The sequence below is a fragment of the Mesocricetus auratus genome, unplaced genomic scaffold, assembly GCF_017639785.1.
Source record: "Mesocricetus auratus isolate SY011 unplaced genomic scaffold, BCM_Maur_2.0 Super-Scaffold_100019, whole genome shotgun sequence".
NCBI classification, from domain to species: Eukaryota; Metazoa; Chordata; class Mammalia; order Rodentia; family Cricetidae; genus Mesocricetus; species Mesocricetus auratus.
This window is the reverse complement of record NW_024429200.1, coordinates 3,927,087-3,943,389: the sequence shown is the minus strand read 5'-3', so window position 1 is coordinate 3,943,389 and position 16,303 is coordinate 3,927,087. Positions and strand designations below refer to the sequence as shown.

General features: G+C 40.5%; 1 protein-coding gene across 2 annotated transcripts in view; it reads left to right on the top strand.

Annotated features, from left to right (window-relative positions):
• The window catches only part of Trim24 (tripartite motif containing 24), a 100,440-nt gene that overhangs the window by 80,126 nt on the left and 4,011 nt on the right, over positions 1–16,303 (top strand). For both annotated transcript variants that reach the window (XM_021234294.2, XM_021234293.2), the window contains exons 11-18: positions 1,566–1,739; positions 3,397–3,532; positions 6,192–6,264; positions 7,601–7,769; positions 9,191–9,519; positions 10,358–10,490; positions 12,533–12,607; positions 15,698–15,847. In XM_021234294.2, the coding sequence (XP_021089953.1) occupies positions 1,566–1,739; positions 3,397–3,532; positions 6,192–6,264; positions 7,601–7,769; positions 9,191–9,519; positions 10,358–10,490; positions 12,533–12,607; positions 15,698–15,847 (1,239 nt within the window). The remainder of the gene's footprint in view (positions 1–1,565; positions 1,740–3,396; positions 3,533–6,191; positions 6,265–7,600; positions 7,770–9,190; positions 9,520–10,357; positions 10,491–12,532; positions 12,608–15,697; positions 15,848–16,303) is intronic.

Here is a 16,303-nt window from a genome sequence, read left to right as displayed (position 1 = left end):
GGGGCTGTTTGCTACACTGCATCTGTAAGGGCATAGGAAACACCTTGTCCTTGGCATTTCTTGAGCAGGTGGATGCATTTCTACCAGGGGTGATAAACGGAGTTCTATGGGAACAGGGTTCACATAGCAGGATAGTGTTGGGAATGCTATTGTATTCATGCTGCAGCAGATACTCTTTAATTTTTTTCTTGAATGTTGTCTGGATAAAAATCTAAGCATAAATGAATAAATGAGCAAATAAACCAGGAGAAATATTGTGAGAAATATGATTATATTTTCTTAAACTTTGTAGAATCCGATTTACAAATGGTATGTACTTTAAAAATGTTTATTTTTTGTATGACTGTCAGAGATGTAGGGCAGGGCAGTCAGAGGTAGACTAGGAGTCTGTTCTGTCCTTCCACCATGTAGATTCCAGGGGTCAGGTTTTCAGGCTCGGGAGCAAGCACTTTTATATACTGAACCAATGGCCGCAGAAATTAATTTACCAAATTATAACATGCTCATGTAATGATACATTTTTTGCTAGTAAGAAGCTATCATGAATTTTTGTAAGATACTATCTCTTTCTGTATGTGTTTTATCTTGTGCATAGGGAAAAACTGTAGGAAGGCACTCACCAACTGTGGTTCATTCTTTAAGGGGAGGAAGAAAAGGTATATAGGGATGAGATAAAATTACTGAGTATATAGATGCTGATGACACTTACACCCAACTTCATATATTTCTGTTCATAGTTTTTTATAGTCGTGTATAAGATTTTTCAAGACATGTTTCAGGACATCACTCTACAATGCTATCCATATATAAGTGATAATGTGTTTGGGTAGTTTTTCTGCTGAATAACCTTGGGATACCATTCAGCCTGCCTATTCTGATGTTTTTCATGTTGTTTTTCAAATACACTAAATAATTGAAATAATTTTATGAGGAACATTTTGTCCCCTTGCCTTAGTATATACTGGCATTATTCGTTTTATCTAACCATCATCTGTACCATATTTTGTGTTGATTTTGAAGCAACCAAAGAGTATGATTCAATTTTGTATCATTCACAGCACACCTAATGTTATCTTTGTGTTTGTCATAGCTTTCAATTTGAATGAGAAGGTTTTCCTCAGTAAGGTTTAGTTACCCATTCATATGTGAGAAATAAGAAAGAGGACTATAAAAACCTGACGGCTCTAATTTGTGACTGATTATTTTTAGGCATTTTATGTAGAGACAAAAGAAAATATATGTTTCTAATTCTCCAGCGTTTTACTCTGAAGTTGATTTGTTTGCGTATATCTCTTGTCCATTTCATGTATATGTGTATATATATTTTACAAGGAGGTAGGGTAGTTTTCTGGTATATGCTTACTATTCTTTACCAGAAAAAAAAGCTTATTTATTTTTTGAGCTGATTGACACGTGTGTGTGCACACATAATATGCATCTTCTCTCCCTTGTTTGCGTTGAAATAACATTTGAGCTGAAGTAGCAGACTGTGCCTTCCATCTTAGACACCTGAGTGACCAGATACATTGATTGTTTGATTGTTTCTTTTTCTCATCTCACTCCAGTGGCAGATCAGCAGTGGGCAGGCTCCGCACACAGCTGCCAGCAGCTCGTCCTCCACCCCGTCCAGTCCCACGATCACAAGCGCAGCTGGGTACGATGGAAAGGCTTACAGTTCACCCATGATCGATCTGAGCGCACCAGTGGGAGGGCCTTACAATCTTCCGTCTCTTCCAGATGTAAGCTCATGTAAAATCTGCTCTAATAACTTCATCTCAAGATTACCAGTCATCTGGATTTAGTTTAAGGTGTGGGATTATTGGCTTGCCAGCTCTTTCTGAAAGCTTAGTTTTTATTCTTTAGAAATGAAATGTGAGTAAAATTGCAAATTATGAGCACTTAGACATATAAAAGAATGTTTTTCTGGACTCTGATGTTCAGATGTTTGTAGATGATGCATCGTCGATTCAGGGCTGGGAAAGGAGGGAAGTGAGATGAAAGACTAGACTGGAATGTTTCCAGCCAGAGTGTGGAGAACAAGAGCAGAGTGAAAAAACGGGTATTTTGCTTACATCTATGTCTGCACCATGAGTGCTTGATGCCTTTGGAAGCCAAAAAAGGATGTCAGATCCCTTGGAACAGAGTTACAGACAGTTGTGAGCTGCCTTGCAGGTGCTGGGAATATAGAACCTCAGTCCTCTGGAAAAGTACCCAATGCTTTTAACTGCTGAGCTATCTCTTCAGCCTCGTTTTCCTTTTTTTTTTTTTTTTTTAACCCTGCAAGCTTAGGTAATCTCAGTGTCATAATGTATCTACAAAACATGAAATGTTTCCACTTGTGAAATATTTTGCACTCTTTAGTTGGGAGGAATTATCTATATTATGAAAACTTTTAAATTTTCTTTGTTTTTTTAATCCAAGTTGAGATCAATTATTATTTCCTAATAATTGCATTATTAATCTCACAAGAGTCAGTGTTTATAATGCACATATTCTAAATGAGTAGAGTGTACTTTTTCATGCATACATCAGACCTTGGAAACCTTAGCCTAAATTTTAAGTTTTATCTTGCTTTTAGGATTATTCCACAATATAAATTATTTCAACATTAAGAAATCCACTCCTTTATGCACCATCTGAAAATTAGTTACTAAAGTAGTACCTAAGAATATTAAGATACAGATGGCCTTGTGTGCATCCTGTCTCCCAACCCTTACAACCATAAAAGAGAATGAAAATGAAAACTTTCTTCCTTCCTTTTCTTCTGTGGTATTTCATTATATACAGTCTGTACCCTGGCCATAGGACACTCACAGGTCTCTTGTAGAATCCCAAATTGAGAAAGGGTAGAAATGCATGAGGGAATTGTATATGTTCTTAGGAAACTTGGTATATTTAGGCCTGACAAAGTATGTACGTTTGAAACATGAAACTAAATCAGTATATGCGTGCGTGCGTGCATGTGTGTGTGTGTGTGTGTGTGTGTGCATGCTTCTGTGCTTTTGTACGTGTACAAGTGCATGATGTAATGCATGTGTCCTCAGTATATCTGCTATGGGTAGAATATAATAAAGAATAAACTTTTATTTTAATTTGTTGATGAGGGAATCATCTGACAGAACTTCACAGTTTGTGCCTTGCTTGATAGTATTTAGAACCAAATGGAAAAAAGAAAAGGCCAGGGATGGTGGTACACGCCTTTGTTCCAGTATTCGGGGAGCAGGGGTTATGTGAGTTCAAGGCCAGCCTGGTCTACAGGACAGCCAGTGCTACACAGAGAAACCCTGTCTCAAACAAAGATAGAATTTAGGATTGAAGATTTCTTGTAAATTTAAAGTGTTTTTTTTTTTAGTTTGCAAACTTAATTTGTTCTAAAATAATTTATTCTCTTGGAAGATTGATTGTTCGAGTACTATTATGTTGGACAATATTGCAAGGAAAGATACAAGTGTAGATCATGGCCAGCCAAGACCTCCGTCAAACAGAACAGTACAGTCACCAAATTCATCAGTGCCATCTCCTGGCCTTGCAGGTAAAGCCGCCTTTTGGCAACTATATATTGAGGTTTTCTTTATGTATTTATTATATTTGTGTGCATACTTCTACCTGTATGCCTTAGTGCACCTGTGGAAGTCAGAGAACAACCTGGAATAGATTTTCTCCTTCCACCAGGTGGGGCTTCAAGCCCAGACTATCAGGCTTGGTAACTAGAGCTTTAACCCACGGAGCCCATATCACCATCCTGAGTTTTTATACCACATAAAGCTAGTACTCCGGGGCTGGAGAGATGGCTCGGAGGTTAAGAGCACTGACTGCTCTTCCAGAGGACTTGAGTTCAATTCCCAGCAACCACATGGTGGCTCACAACCATCCGTAATGAGATCTGGTGGCCTCTCCTGGCGTGCAGACATACATGGAGGCAGGATGTTGTATTCATAATAAATAAATAAAATCTTTTTAAAAAAAAAAGCTACTACTCCTCACAAAGAAGGAAACAAAAGTTAAACTTTTACAGTTTTTTTTTTCAATTGCAGCAAGTGTTTTTGGCTTTATAGCAACCACTGAGCAAATTTTTAGCACACCCTCATTTAGTTGCCTGGGATGTGGTCTCTTCTAGAATGTAATTTGTCTAGAGTCAAATTTTATTAAGTAAAATAAAGAAGAGAGTGGCCTTTTGTACTTGTTGTATTTAGTAATGGCTCAGTGGCGAAGAGCGCCCCTGCTCCTGCAGCAGAGCAGGGTTCCGGCACCCACGTGTTGGCGCACAGTTGCATTGCTTCAGTGCCGGCCTCCCCAAGTACTGCATGCATGTGCTACCCTAATGTACATGCGGACAGAATACTCGATTCACATAAAAGTAAGTGTTTAAAAAAATAATATCTTATAAGCCAGACGCTGCTGGCACTGATGGCGCACACCTTTAATGCCAGTATTTGGGAGGCAGAAGCAGGTGGATCTCTGAGTTCAAGGCCAGAGCGAGTTCCCGGACACCCAAGGCTATACAAACAAACCCTGTCTCAAAATAATAATAATAATAATAGTAATAATAATAACAACAACCTGTTTCCTCTAAGAAACACTCCAGATGTTACTCCTGGAGCTTGATATAGCAGGCATCTCTCGTGTGACTTCCAGAGGAGACATGAACAGATACATCCAAATAATGTGCTGGTTATAAGCCAAGGAAAGAATTGCATTCAAATCTAGCCTGACGAACCAGTGAGCTTGCTATATCCTGCCCGACATGGTGGACAGCTCAGCAGAGCCGGGTCCCAGGAGCCGTCTGCAGTTCGCAGTCCCCTACTAAGGGTCTTCTCTGTCCTAGCACGTGCCTATGTAATGTTCTGACTCTCTGAACCTTAGCTTCTTGAGCTTCCTTGTCGAAAAGTTTCATTAGCTTTATGTTTTTCCTCATCTTCCTGAGTCTTGGGAACCTCCCTTTTCCCTGGAGGAGAGTCTGTTTCAGTTCTGAGGAAGTTAGCCATACAACAGCATCTACATGGAATAATGGAAGGAGTGAACTTAATTTTTTCTACAATGTTACAAAAAATATGCTGGTTACAAAATTTAAGTGGAGATTTTTATTCTAAACATGAATTTACAATAAAATAAAGGGCAAGTGCATATGAACAAATTATAGAATATTCTTGGTGTTGCTAAAAGATACATAAATAGGTAATCCCTACACAGTAATGATGTCCAACAAAACAGACTAAACAAAAATGTTTCCTCTCTCCAGTCACCATAAGAACCACCTAGACAGGATTTGGTTTCTTACTGCTGAATTAGTCAAGATTCGAATAGTAACAATTCCATTGATGAAAATGTCATCAGGTACTTTCATGTGTACTGATAATAGTGTAGCTTGGCAAAATATTTCTGTAGGCATTATGACAATAATCTTAAGACTAATTATCATTTATAGACTGCCAGACACTAGACAGATTCCCATACAGTCTATACTGACTCCCGAGTATGGATTTAACTTACCTGTGTGTGTACACGTATGTATAAGTGACACAACGTGCACATGGAGGTCAGAAGACTCCTTATGGGAATCCATCCTCTCCTTGCACCATGTGTGTGTGGGTCCTGGGGATCTAGCTTAGGTCATCAGGCTTGGCAGCAAACAATATTACCTCTTGAACCATCTCAGCAGCCTGAGCGTAAACTCTTCTTTTATTACAGCACTTCAGAACCTCTGTATTTTCTTTTTTTATTGCTTCACATCTGAATCTAAGTTTGACTTTTCCAATTAAGTGCTCTCATTTGGTTCCAGGGATTGCGCTCGGGTTGTCAGGCTTGCTGAAAAGTACCCTAACCCTCCAAGCTATCCTGCTGTCCCTTGAATTCCTTATACATCACTGGATATATCAGCCCCTTTCTCTTCTGTAGTTCTCACTGGCACTGGAACCCTCGAGCTACTGTACTGCAAGAGAGACTTGATGGAAATGTTGTGTACTAGTACTTAAGGTTGGGAGTATGGAGATATATCCAGTGATGCACAGACCTTCTCACTGCCCAAAAATCAATAGCACCATGGTATAGCAAAACACTACAGATACTCTTATTGTTTCATAGAATTCTATCGGATGTTGTTGGTTTCGGTATTATAATTTAAGTGGACACATTCAAAAAACGTGAATGCATAATTGTTAATTCATCTATATATGTCTATTTCTTCTCCTCAGGACCCGTTACTATGACTAGTGTCCATCCCCCGATACGTTCACCTAGTGCCTCCAGCGTTGGGAGCCGAGGAAGGTAATTTGTTTTAACCATATTTACTAGCATGGTCTTGCTTCAGTATTCACAGAGAATTGGTTCCAGGACCCATCTGAGTATACCAAAATCTGCAGATGCTCAGGTCTTTTATATAAGGTGGTACAGTATTTATATGAAACCTGCACATACTTTGGTGTGTACTTAAAATCATCTCTAGATTACTGATGGTGCCTAATACAATGTGACTGTTTTGTAAAACTTGTTATATTGCATTATAATGACACCCCCAAAAAAGAAAAGAAATGGTGTGTACACGTTCAGTTATAGGTATATTCCCTCCCACAAGGTATTTTCCATCCATATATGTGAAGGCCATGGACATTAAGAGCCAACTGTGCATAAATTCCTTGGAGTTGTCAATGTTTTGACACTTGGTGTAACTTTTTTACTGTTAATTTTTAATTAATATGTTAATACAATAGAGTGTGTATAACATAGTAAATTGTAGGCAAATTTAGAAAAAAACAAGCATTATTTTCCTTATAGGTTCTGTTGTCTTGTTTTCAGACAGGCTATCACATGGTCAGGAATTTTTTGGCAGTTAAGCTCCTTTGTTATTTAGTTCGCCCTCATTATGTTTAAAAGTTACTTCTAGATATAAACTCCATTTTTTGTTTATCATTTGAAAATAGCATTCTCTAGGAGAAAGTTTGCCTGTAGTTACATAAGAACAGGTGACTGGGCTGGAGAGATGACTCAGTGATTAAGAACTCTAGCAGCTCTTCCAGAGGTCGTGAGTTCAATTCCCAGCAACCACATGGTGGCTCACAACCATCTGTAATGAGATCTAGAGCTCTCTTCTGGCCTGAGGCATACATCCAGACAGAACACTGTATATATGACAAATAAGTAAATTCATAAATATTAAAAAGAAAAAGAACAGCTAATGGTGCAAGAGTTCTGTCCAGCTACTATCCTTAAGGAACCACCACCAACCAATGCTATCCTAGTATCTTAACACAAACTGCAGAAAAGCCTAGAGTTGTTGTCCCTAGAGTGTGACTAGACAGGGAACTGAGAAAGGCCAAAAAGATGTTACTTCTAAGACCCCATATCTAGTTAAGCAGTTACAGAACCTTAGAATATTCGTAAGGTTTTACTTTTTTCAGATACTTGATAAATCTGTTTGAAAGGTTAACCTGTAGGGCCTTTCTGTCATCAAGGAAATTTGTGCCGACCCCACAATTTTAACATCATTCACTGCTGATACAAAATATGGTTATTACTGTGAAGTTAAGTTATTCCAGAATGTTCTTCAATTTCCTATTTTTTAGGTTGTCTTAATTTTATGTCCCTTTCCTCCTTTCTCTCACAGCTCTGGCTCTTCCAGCAAACCAGCAGGAGCTGATTCTACACACAAAGTCCCAGTAGTCATGTTGGAGCCAATCCGAATAAAGCAAGAAAACAGTGGACCACCTGAAAACTATGAGTTTCCTGTTGTTATAGTAAAACAAGAATCAGATGAAGATTCTAGAGCTCAAAATGTAATTACATCAGTGCTTGTAGTGCTGTTCCCATTTAAGAGGCAAGGAAAGGGTAGTCCTGATGGAACACCCATAAAGTAGACTGTAGTGGGAGAGCAGAAGCCCCGCAGGCCATTGTGGAGGGGGAAGAGTACTTATGCATGGTCAGAGGCATCTTACAGCCCCGCGGGGACTGGCAGAGTGGTGGATACCAAGAGAACTAAGCAAATGGGGAGGAACTTACTGTACTAATGGAGATGAACTGGGCCCAGTTGTGTGAGCTTACAATCCCAGCACTCAAAGACTGAGGCAGAGTTTCAACCTTCTTTAGAGACAGAAGAGGAAGAAGGAAGAAAGGAAAGATGAAGACAGTAGAACACACTAATTTTTTAAATAGACTTATTTGTTTGTATGAATGTCTTGCCTGCATGTATGTCTACCAAATGTGTGTCTGATGTCTGTTTGGGTCCATTCAGGATGTGGAGCTGGGTTACAGATGATTGTGAGCCGCCATGTGCACAGTGGGAACTGAAGAGGGTTCTCCACTGAGGCACTCTCCATACACTAAACTAAAACTTGATCTTTATTGTGTGTGTGTGTGAGGGGGGCATATGAAAGTCAGAACAACTTGCTGGAATAAATTCTCTCCTACTGTGATAGGTTGTCTCATAACATTAAGCCAACTTGCTGTTCTGGAACAGATTAAACTTGGAAATAATTAACCTCCAAAGAATGTCTATTCTTAATTATATCCATATTTGTTACTTTCAAATTTCAGAAACAAAATTTGAAGGAGATAAAACCTTCTGTTTAATTGGGAATTTTCACCATCGCAGGGTCAAACACAAAATTTAGATACAATCTTTGTCCTTGTTAGGGTTTCTATTGCTGTGATGAGACACCGTGACCAAAGCACCTTGGGGAGGAAAGGGTTATTTAGTTGACCCTTCCACTTCTCATCAAAGGACCTCAAGACAGGAGTTCAAAGTGGGTCAGGAGCTGGCGCCGGAGCTGGTGCAGAGGCCTCGGAGGGTGCTGTTTCCTGCCTTGTTGAGCCTGCTTTCTAATGGAGCCCAACCCAGGGCTGGCATTGCCCCGCTAATTACTAATTAAGAAAGTGCAGCACAGGCTTGCCTACAGCTCAGTCTTACGTAGTCGTTTTCTGAGTTGAGGCACCCTCCACTCAGATGACTGCAGCTTGTACCAAATTGACATAAAACTAGCCAGCACGGTGTCTGAAGTGTAATTTGGATTAGTGGCTACAGTAAACCATCTTTACAGTTCATGTGACTGACTTCCACACTGCCCACTTAGTCTTTAATGATTGTAGCCATTGGGAGATTAAACATTCACTTTGAAAACATGCATGCATGCATACATACATACATACATACATACATACATACATACATACATACATAATGTTCTCTTTTTGGTTGCAGACTAACTATCCAAGAAGCATACTTACTTCCCTCCTCTTAAACACTAATCAGAGTTCTTCTTCTGAGGAAGCTGCGTTAAGATCTGATGCTCCTGATAGCACAGGAGATCAGCCCGGACTTCATCAGGAAAGTCCCTCAAATGGGAAGCCTGAGTGGCTGGATGCCTCTCAGAAGTCCCCAGTGCATGTTGGAGAGGCAAGGAAGGAGGAGGATCCCAATGAAGACTGGTGTGCAGTTTGTCAGAATGGAGGGGAGCTGCTCTGCTGTGAGAAGTGTCCTAAAGTGTTCCATCTTACCTGTCACGTGCCCACATTGACACATTTCCCGAGGTAAGACGTACTTCTCTCTAAAGTGTGGGGGGGGTGGGAGGGGGGTTAGGAGTGTGGCGTGCTAGAGCGTCTTGGCTAGCATACACATGGCCAGGGTGCTCTCCCACTGCTGCGAGGAAATAAAAAGGAACCGCATTTCACAGGGAAATGGGTGGGAACAGGAAAGTGGAGGTGGGGGGGTAAGGTGGAAGGGAGGGCTTTGTAAATTAACAGTTAAGCCGACAGTGGTGGTGCACGCCTTCAATCTAGCACTCAGGAGGCAGAGGCAGGCAGATCTCTGTGAGTTCAAGGCCAGCCTGGTCTACAGAGTTCCAGGACAGCCTCCAAAACAATACAGAGAAACCCTGTCTCGAAAAAACAAACTAATTAATTAATTAATTAACAATTGTAACATTTTTGACAGTTGTTAATAACAAACTTACAAAGATTAAATTCCATTTGGCACAAATGCATACTTCCTAGTCCCTAACACTGATCTACAGTTTTCTGTTCCCTGCTCTCTTAGTCTTTGTGCTTCTCAGAAAGCTTATCTGTTGAGATAAATAATAACAGGCCCTAGCTGGCCTTAGTGGCACACACCTGTAGCCAAGCATGGAGAGGACAAGAGGGAGGATCAAGTGTGATGTTTAGTCAGAATTTAGTACTACTAACTTCTTAGACCTTTGCATCAAATTTCTGCTATTTCTTCTCCGTACTGCTTTGTATCTAGTAGTAAGTGATAAATAAGCAGAGAATAAACCCATGCCAAAGAAACGTGTCGTGGATGGCCGGCAGGTGGTGGGAAGGGTGATGGAGAGAGGCCTGATATACTCAACTGAAAGACACGTTATCCCAACAGTGGAGAATGGATTTGTACTTTCTGCCGAGACTTATCTAAGCCAGAAGTTGAATATGATTGTGATACTCCCAGTCACAACTCAGATAAAAGAAAAACCGAAGGCCTTACTAAATTAACGCCAATAGATAAAAGGGTAAGTGTTTCGGGTTTGGTTTGTTTTGTTGTTTGAGCATTTCTACACTAAAGTATTAGGATGGCTATGATTGCGTGCTTTGTTTTTATACTGAATTCTGTTTTGTTTTGTTTTTTTAGCCTCTTTCCCTTTTCCCTCTTTCTTTCTACACACAGAAGAATAGGAATATTAAATAGTCAGTAGCAAGGTATATATACCGTGTGGGCGTGGGTGTGGGTGTGGGCTCGAACCCATGCCTCCTCACATGGAGGCAGAGGTTGACCTAATGTGCTGTCCTGTTTTGCTGTCTGCCTTATCTTGAGACAAGGCCTGCTGCTGACGCGGAAGCTCGCAGGGCTAGACTGGCTGGCCCGCAGGCGCCTGAGCCTCACTTGTCCCCTCACACTGGAGCTAGAGCGGGTGCCACCATGCCGGACTTTTTTACTGTGCTGTGGATCCAAATCCAGGTCCTTGTGCTTACGAAGAAACGTACTTAACCCAGAACCATAACTTCTTAATTAAACAAACGAGAACGTTATTAGGTAGAAGTTCAGCACTATGCTTGAACAGAGGGAACTGTATGTTCTTTATAGGTAGAGCTGGACTTTGGGAGGGGAGGGTGGTGCTGGAAAACAGCCTTAGGTGAATTCATTTTTTCAACATCATCTTTCATTGCTGTGGTACTTGGGGACTAGGGTAGGCTGCCTGGGCAGTGAGCCCTGGGATTTGAAAGTTATATGCATCAGCACACCTAGCTTCCTTACCTTCCATCTTGGAACTCAATCCAGGCACTCCTCTCTACTGACTGTCCACCCAAAGCTTGGCTTTTGGCTTTCTTTTTTTTCCTTCTTTGACATAAGGACTCACTCTGTAGCTCAGGCTAGCCTAGAACTCTCTGTATAGCATATGCTGACCTTGAATTCACAACATTCCAAGTACATCTGATTGGTTCACCATGCCCAGCTTTGTTTCTGATTTTTTTTTTTTTTAAGACAGGGTGCCACTGTTAGTCCAGTCTGTCATCAGATGGCTATCCTCCTGCCTCAGCTTCCCATCCCTGGGTTTATGGGAATGAGCCACTGTGACTAGCTTTAGTCTGAAACTTTTAAATTTGCCTTTTTAATTTCTGCCTTGTTTCATTCTTTTCTCACTAATTGATTTTCTTAGAATATTTTTGAGAATTGGCAGTGAGATTGAATTTTTCATTTAGTGTTCCTGCAAAATAATTCCATGCTTTGACCACATTAAAATTTATTTAGCATTTTACTATAATTTTTATTACTAAAGAATTTATCAAAATATATTTTAAAAAAGAATAAGCCATTCTGTGGTAGCTAACAACTTTGATCCCAGCAGTCAGGAGACAGAGGTAGGTGACTCTCCGTGAGTTCCAGGACAGCCAGGGCTACAGAGAGAAACCATGTCTCCGCCCCGCCCCCCAGCACCAAGAAGAGGAAAGAAAGAAGCCATATGAATAGAGGGAGAACCTGTACTCGATGTATACACACTGCAGATGTTCGCTGGGATCCATTCACTGGCCTGAGAGGAAGAAGTAACAGTTCACAGCAGGACGGCTCTGTTTGCAAGAGGGGCCTTTAAGACAGGGCTTACGGGGAACGTGCTCTGCCACCACATGGCGTCCTCCAGTGATGCCTGTTCTTCACACACATCACAGACTGGGCTGAGGGGGGCTAGGGAGCGTTCGTCTGGAGGAACTCAAAGTGTGTTTTCTAATGAGATTGGTTTATTTCCATAAATACAGGGACCCTTGTATCCATATTCCCTAAGTTGTTGGTTATTTATTTTTAGTTTTTCTAAACAGGGTTTTTCTGTATAGCCTTAGATGTCCTGGAACTCGCTCTGTAGACCAGGCTGGCCTCAAACTCACAGAGATCCGCCTGCCTCTGCCTCCCGAGTGCTGGGATTAAAGGTGTGCGCCACCACTGCCTGGTTAGATTCAGTGTTTCCTTTATATTCCTCGGGCTTCAATTTTTATTCTGAGGGCTGTGAATTCTTTTAGAAAATAGACTGTGCCTTCACTATTTTATTGTATTTTTCATTAGAAATGTGAGCGTCTGCTTCTGTTTCTTTACTGCCATGAAATGAGCCTGGCTTTCCAAGACCCTGTTCCTCTAACTGTAAGTATTAATGTCATTTGTACACGTTCACATGGTAGAATAACTTTAGAATTTGACTTATGAGAACCTAATTTGTCATTTCAGTAGTTTCTTGTACTGAAGTCTTTTTGTGGGTGGTCCTGTGGGGGAGTACAGGTGTTAGGGTGAGGGGGCAGAGATCAACCTTGAATGTGGTTTTGTGAGACGGGATCTCTCCAGGGGATTCAGGACTCTGCAGGAATCTGCTTGTCTCTGCCCCCTCAGTGCCGGGTTTGTAAGTGTGTAATGTCATGCCTGGCGTTTTACATAGGTGCTTGTGATCAAACACATGTCTTCATGCTTGCATAGCAAGCACTTTGACAACTAAACCATCTCCCCAGACTCCTAATCCAGATCTTAAACACACGCACACTGCTTTCATATTAAACACATGTAATTTTTTAATTAAATTTTAGCACATCAAATATTTGGTTCCATTGACGTCTTCAAGCGTCCACATCATTTAGTTTGCTCACTTTCACACACACTCAGTGTCCTATAGCCTCCTGTCCCGCTGATTCCCTTCCTCTCCCCAAGCCATGCTTTCTTGTAGCGCGTATGTGTTTTTATGTGTGGGTGGGTGGGCAGGGGGTGTGTGTTCAGTCTTAATTCTGTTTTCCCGCTGGGCTGCCCTGTTTCCTCTCTACCACCTGGAGTCCTCTCCTCCCACCACAGAGCTCCACTTTACTTGCGTGTCATACATAGCATTTCTTTTTCTCGCGTTTAGTTCACTTAACGACATGATACCAAGTTTCATTCATCTTCCGACAAATGATGTAATTTCACTAGACAGATAAATATGTTAGTGGCAATTGGCTGATACTTTCTATTTGTTTCTTGGATACCCTTTCTCTTCCCACCCAACTTACTTTCATGATGTGGTGATTTTTATGTTGTCTATCTCAGAAGTCTTATATAGCATGAGTTGGAGAAAATAGCCACTGTTTTTTTAAGACCTCTATACTTTTCTTGATAGATCTAGACTTACAATAGCAAGTAGAATTTAATAATGGAAAAACGCTGAGGATGTTTGTCTCAAACAGATCTATATTGAAAGTGTAGAATGACTTTGATACCTTTAGAGTATTAGAAAGAATCCCATACATACAATATGTTGTCCTTCTGTGGTATCTAAGCTCTTTTTGAAACTGAATAAATGTGATTGTGGTTGGGTTTTCTAAGACAGGATCTCATGTATCTCAGTTGGCCTCAGAGCATAGAGGGAAATCATCTAGAGCTCCCTGATCCTCCTAGTTACATTTCTACTTGTGATTTGTTGGATTTTAAAAATCAATGCAAACTAGAAAAAAGAAAACGCATAAATAATTTAACCGTCAGTTTCATGTTAGAAAATATTGCAGTTAAACCTATTCTTTCGTACTCTGTGTACCTCTGTCTGGCCTGGGTGCCTATGTAGGCCATGCTGGCTGTGGACTTTGAAGGGTTCCTCCTGCATCACCATGTCTATTTCTAATATTTAAGTTTTTGGAAGTAAGACTTTTAGGGTACTATGGGATGAATGAACCCAGGGCTTATATATGCAAACACTAAACCACACCCCCAGCCCAAAAAGAAATAAGTACTTCGGGAAAAAGGATCTTTCATACCCAAAAGAAATGGAAGCTTTTGTTGCCAGTACATACTGAAAAATAGAACCCAAAATTGTTACTTTCCGTGATTCTGGCTTGCGTTTTTAGTCAGAATAGCAGCAGGCACAAGTTAACCCCTTTTTCTTGATATAATAAATCATTCCATAAAAATTACCCTGAAATTGCCAGGATTATTCATTTGGAATATAAGCTGATTTGCAACATGATTAGTGTTTTGGGGGTCATGGTATTAAGTATCAGATATGAGGGTTGGGTCCTGCACTACTTGGTATAGTACAAAACAAAATCACTCTGACCCATCCGTTTTAAATGGGTATTTGTTTGCTTGTTTAGAAACAGGATCTCACTATGTAACTTCTGCTGGCCTGGAACTCACTACCTAGACCAGGCTGGTCTGGACCTCATAGAGAGTCTCCTGAATCTGACTCCTCAGTGCTGGCATTCAAGACATGCACCAACCAGGCTTCTCCATCATCAGATTTACCAGATAGCTTTGCTGGATATAGCGACCATGGTTTACAATTACTCATTTTTTTTTGTTGTTGTTGTAAGGAGACTGGGTCTCACTGTCATTGTTAACTAGATCATATGGTACTGAGCAACCTCCATACTGATTTCCATAATGAGTTGATTTATATTCCCACCAGTAGTGTAGAAGGGTTTGCCTTTTCTTATATCCTCCTCTGTGTGTGTGTGTGTGTGTGTGTGTTCGTTCTTTAATGGTAGTCATTGTGACTGGGGGGGGAGGTAGAATCTCAGTGTAATTTCAGTTTTGACTTTCCAGATAAGGTTGTTAAACCATTTATACTTCATCTCTTCTGCTTTGTATGTTCAGAGGACACTGTACAGCAGAGATGTTGCACATTCACATTTATTATAGCTCTGTTCACAATAGCTGATAGAATAAGCCTAGCTGTTCATCTTCTGCAGGTGAATGGATTTAAAAAATGGTGTGTGTATGCATAATGGATTTTTAGTCATCCATAAAGAATGCCATTTTCTAGGAAATAGATACAAATAGAGATAATTCTATTAGATGGCATGCAGAAAGATGTTGCATATTTTCTCTGTTATGGGTCTCCTGGTATTCTGTATACATATATGACATAAAAGCTGAGTTTCGGAGGGGAGACTTTTGGGATGGGAAAAGGGGAGTATGGTTTAATGAGAAGCAAGGGGGGATATGTTCGTGATACATTATATACCTACATGATACACTTAAATTACTTGTATGATACCCCACACTATACACAATGAACGTTAACACATAAAGTGTTAAGGTTTTAGAGAAAGTGCCACAAAACCTGTGCGTGAAACACAGTAGGCACTTGTAAACGTTGATGAATAGGTTTGTTTCTTGATTTTGTTTTTCACCGGTGACAAAATAATGTGAAGAGAAATAGCATGTATTCTAGGACCAGGTACAGTTTACCTATTTGTAACAATTCATTTGTTTTGTAAGGTGCCTGATTATTATAAAATAATTAAAAATCCAATGGACTTATCAACCATCAAGAAAAGACTTCAGGAGGATTATTGCATGTACATAAAACCTGAAGATTTTGTGGCTGATTTTAGATTGATCTTTCAAAACTGTGCTGAATTCAATGAGGTGAGATGGGGAGAGGCGACAGCAGTGAGGTGCTACTGTGTCGGTGTTTCAGGGCTGCCCGGGTGTGGAAGAGAACTAGGGAGACTCGCCCACATGTGATCTGCAGTTTTATCTGTAGTAAATGCAAATGCAAGACACCAGGCACCGAGACAGGCTAAAAATATGAGTAGTTACCATCCGCCCTTTTATTCTGCAAACTCTGGTTCTTTTAGACTTTGATTTCTGTGTTTACCTTGAAATAGTAAGAATGTACCAAAAAGTACTCATTTAGCAATCTTCTGTCACTCTGTCTGCACTGTCCTTCTCGTGGTTTCTCTGTTCTTCCTTTGTACGCCATTGATTCTTGAGATCCCCATGCATGATGATCTTGTCACCTTGCTGATGTGATCTGTCCCTGTCATTACCACTTCCTTTTGAACGATTCGATAAACAAGCCTTGCTTATTAGCTGGCCCTC